This window comes from Solanum verrucosum, unplaced genomic scaffold (assembly GCF_900185275.1).
Source record: "Solanum verrucosum unplaced genomic scaffold, falcon-dt-bn FXZP01001278.1, whole genome shotgun sequence".
NCBI classification, from domain to species: Eukaryota; Viridiplantae; Streptophyta; class Magnoliopsida; order Solanales; family Solanaceae; genus Solanum; species Solanum verrucosum.
In genome coordinates, this window is record NW_026020317.1 from 1,237,618 (window position 1) to 1,242,050 (window position 4,433).

Consider the following 4,433-nt stretch of genomic DNA (forward strand, 5'->3'; position numbering starts at 1 on the left):
TTTATGTCCGTGGTTCTGACAAGAGGTTCTTCAACTTGAAGGGAATTAGTGATCTTGCTAAAGTATTGGTCAAGTCCGATTTGCATCAAATTTGGCCACTTGTTTATTTGCTTATCAAGTTGACTCGCATTCTTCCCGTTGCTACTGCTTCTGTGGAACGAGCTTTCTCATTCATAAAGTACATTAAAAATGAACTTCGCAATAGTATTGGTGATGAATTTTTGAATGGTTGTTTAGTTTGCTATGTAGAGCGTAAGATATTCGCAAATGTAAGCAATGATGCTATTATTTATCGTTTTCAACATATGAAAAGTCGTCGAGCACAATTATAACTTTAAGACTAGAAGTCTCTTTTTGTAATGATAATATTACTAGTAGGTCATTGTGACTTATAACTAGTGGTTGTTTTTGATGATGATAATATTAATCGTTGTTTAATTTTTTTTACTTTTTTTTATTAAAGAGTTTGAGTTAGTATACGTTTACTTTTTTTATTAAAGAGTTTGAGTTAGTATACGCTTACACTATGTGATTGCTAACATGTTTATGTTAAAGGAAGTGAGCACCCACAACCTTTAAATCCTGGATCCGCCATTGGCTATATGCAAAAGTTCTTATTTTAATATCTCTAATTTCAACTCAACCCAACACATCCATTTGATACGCCTACCGTATTCCATTATGGCAGTTTAAATGCATCTTCTCTTCTTCTTCTTTTTTTCCTTTAAACACCAATCGGAATTTTGTCGTTTATCTACTTTGGAAAAGAAAAAAAAACACGGAGAAAAAGTAATCTCATTTTCCACTGGCTTAATAGGCGGAGGGAATTTGAGGAGACTCCATTTGCGCATAATTTACGAACACCACAAAAGTAAACTTTTTTATTTGTTATTTCTTCCTTCTTTATTTACTTGTTTAATATTTTCTAATTTAATAATTTTTTTATTTATTATTTTTGACAAATTAAGAATAATTTTTTTTTTATTATACTCTCAATATATTAATATAGAGTTAATATCTTTAAAAAATATAAGTGAGTAAATATATTTGAGATTCTATCAATTAATAGAAATAAATGGTAAATTCATTATACCAATCAATATTTTTTTAATAGATATATCAAATCAAAATTTTAAAAAGACGAAGAGAGTATAATCATTGATAGTATTGACCAGACTAATTCAAGTTTGAGGCAGTATATATGTTCTTTAATAAAGGAATTTCTACATTTACGTTGTTCAAACTCAAAAGCTTTAATTAATATTTTAATTTTTGTGATTGGTTAAAAGTAGAAATTACTTTTTTTGTTTATTTTACACGATATATTCTCTATTAATTGATATTTAATATTAAATCTTCAAAAATAATTTGATGAATAAGTAATTAATACAAATAGTAAAACATGAATTTTTTAATCTTTTCTTTATATATTAAAAGTGATAAATAAAAATAATTTTTTTATTGGAATATAATGGATAAATAAAAAAAAAACGGATGGAGTACTATATTATATTCGTGGTAATTAAGTACGTAAGAACGCAAGCGGTGAAAACTTCTCCGTTGACTTGACATGGACGAAAGGAACGACTGGGCGCTGGGAAAATGCAACAACATAGCGTTTATTGAGTTAAATAAATTTTATTTGGTGAGAGACACAAAGTGAGTGCTGGATCGGTATGAAATTTGGTGAATGTGAATCCATTCTAGTATTTTTCTTGCAGAAATTTGTTTTGATATTAGTGGCTATGACCAATGAGATTCGATATAAGCACCTTTGTGTGCTTTGCTATCACATTAAAGTGTGTGACCAGTTCTTGCAGACAGACTTCCTTCTAGGATGGGCTTTCTTATCAAAAAGATTTAGAATAAGGGATTTTCCCCGTTAAAACACTCCGTTGATTGCTTTGATGATTGTGACCTTGTATCTAAAAAATTAAATTATTAGAAAATATATTTTTTATTATTTAATTATACTCTCAACAATACATACAAGCAAATTTTCTCTATAAAAAGTTTCATATTTTGCTATATAGTGCTAGAAGGCACTCCAGGTCAATAGTTACTTTTCTAAGTTACTTGTTTCAATCCAAATTTATTTTTCTATTTTTCCCTAAAGAGGTTTAAGATAATTATTAGTATTCAATATTTGTATTTGCATATATAATAATTGATAACATTAATGAAAAATACAAATTTAGATTAACAAAAGTTTATTATCTCTTTTGATATATAAATACTCTGTAAAATTAATAATAAGTCAAAAAACACTACAAATTAAACACATCATGTGACATTATTATGATATGATAAGTATTCTTTCATTCTTAACCATAGATCTCGAATTCAAGTCCTGAGCAAATAATCGCCTTTCTAGGAGCCGTTTTACCCCTAATACTTTCTAACTAGTGCAAATTTGAAGTTAGTTGGGCACAAATATGCATACGTATACTAGATGAGTAAACCAAAAAAATAGAGTATTTTAACATTTGTGCTGCAATCATGGTCTTAAAATTTTGAATCCGTTTGTCACTCACACAACAAATAATACTCAAGTGGGGCTTTATGTTAAAGAAAATGAATAATTCAAAATTCTAGACAAAAAATTTTCACCAACAAAATTATAACTAGATATAGGTTTATTTTGTAAAATGTGTATCCTCTTTTAGGAGCGGTGCTGTTGCACCATTATATTATGCCAAGATTATAAGATCCAAATTGTTGCTAAACACATCTACACAGTACATATTGTGTAATTAACTAGTTTAGTTTCTATATAGTACTTAAATTGAAACTTCCTAGACAAGCATATATAAGACTAGTACAGTGCAATCCAGAAGTCAATAATAATCTGGAAAAAACTAAAGTAAAGAATACATACTTGAACATCAAATTTTCATCAATAAATCTAAAAATCCAATCAATCAAGACTACTTTTCCAAAACTCTTGGGGTCCAGTTGTTGACTAAAAAGTAGGTTAATTACAACCGTTAACCTACAATAGAATTTCTCATCGATCTACGCCACTATATAAACGCCTTGCTACTGAAGACATAAAATGCAAGCTTCTTACATAAATATCTTACAACAATATTCTTTTGATCTAACACCTATAATTTTCCCCTCTACAGTAACCATGGCTATGAAAATTGATTTGATGAGTATTTTAATTACACTATTCTTTGTAATTAGCATGTTTAACTCTCAAACAACAGCAGCTCGCAGCCAGCCAAAACTATCCGTGTCTGAGAGACACGAGCAGTGGATGTCACGTCATGGACGCGTTTACAAGGACGAAGTAGAAAAAGGAGAACGATTCATGATTTTCAAAGAAAACATGAAATTCATTGAGTCGATCAATAAGGCAGGGAATCTGTCTTACAAGTTAGGCATCAATGAATTTGCAGATATTACTTCAGAAGAGTTTTTGGCTAAATTTACTGGATTAAACGTACCTTCATATCTTTCACCTTCTCCAATGTCATCAACGGAATTTAAGATTAATGATCTTAGCGATGATGACATGCCGTCTAACTTGGACTGGAGAGAGTCTGGAGCTGTCACTCAAGTGAAGTATCAAGGTCGATGTGGTAAGACGCAATATATATATATCACTTTAATTAATTAGCTCATGAAATATTATTCACTATAAATTTGATATTAATTAGGTATTTTTGTATGTTAGGATGTTGCTGGGCGTTTTCTGCGGTTGGATCACTAGAAGGAGCCTACAAAATTGCAACAGGCAACTTGGTGGAATTCTCTGAACAAGAACTTCTCGATTGCACCACCAACAATTATGGCTGCAATGGAGGTTTCATGACGAATGCATTCGATTTCATCATAGAAAATGGTGGAATTTCAATTGAATCAGATTATGAATACCAAGGTCAACAATACACATGCAGAAGCCAAGAGAAAACAGCAGCAGTGCAAATAAGTAGTTATCAAGTCGTGCCTGAAGATGAAACATCACTATTACAAGCCGTAACTAAACAACCAGTGTCAATTGGAATTGCTGCTAGCCAAGAATTACAATTTTACGCCGGAGGAACTTATCACGGAAGCTGTGCCGATAGAATTAATCATGCTGTTACGGCGATAGGATATGGAACTGATGAGCAAGGTCAGAAATATTGGTTGTTGAAGAATTCATGGGGAACAACTTGGGGTGAGAATGGATTTATGAAAATTATAAGAGATTCTGGGATTCCTGGAGGTCTTTGTGATATCGCCAAGATGTCTTCTTATCCAAACATAGCATAGATAAGCAAGCATTCTATCTGTTTTAATTTCTTATATATATGTTAAGTTGTTGTATTAAGAATTGAAAAAAATATTGATTGTGTACATGCAAAAGCTTTTTGCATGTAGTAATTGTGTCTTTTGTATTAATTGGAACTTTATGAAGTTATTAAAAAGTGTATTGATTAATA

General features: G+C 30.6%; 1 protein-coding gene across 1 annotated transcript; it reads left to right on the forward strand.

Annotated features, from left to right (window-relative positions):
* Nucleotides 1–3,105: 3,105 nt before the first annotated feature.
* Nucleotides 3,106–4,433, forward strand: LOC125835220 (zingipain-2-like). The gene is made up of 2 exons (XM_049514342.1): nt 3,106–3,587; nt 3,683–4,433. Exons 1-2 carry the CDS (start codon nt 3,134–3,136, stop codon nt 4,261–4,263), a joined length of 1,035 nt encoding a protein of 344 aa, XP_049370299.1. The 5' UTR covers nt 3,106–3,133; the 3' UTR covers nt 4,264–4,433.

Coding starts and splice junctions, on each gene's coding strand:
- LOC125835220 (XM_049514342.1), top strand. CDS start 3,134: ATGGCTATGAAAATTGATTTGATGAGTATTTTAATTACACTATTCTTT. Junction 3,588..3,682: donor GAAGTATCAAGGTCGATGTG/GTAAGACGCAAT, acceptor TTTGTATGTTAG/GATGTTGCTGGGCGTTTTCT.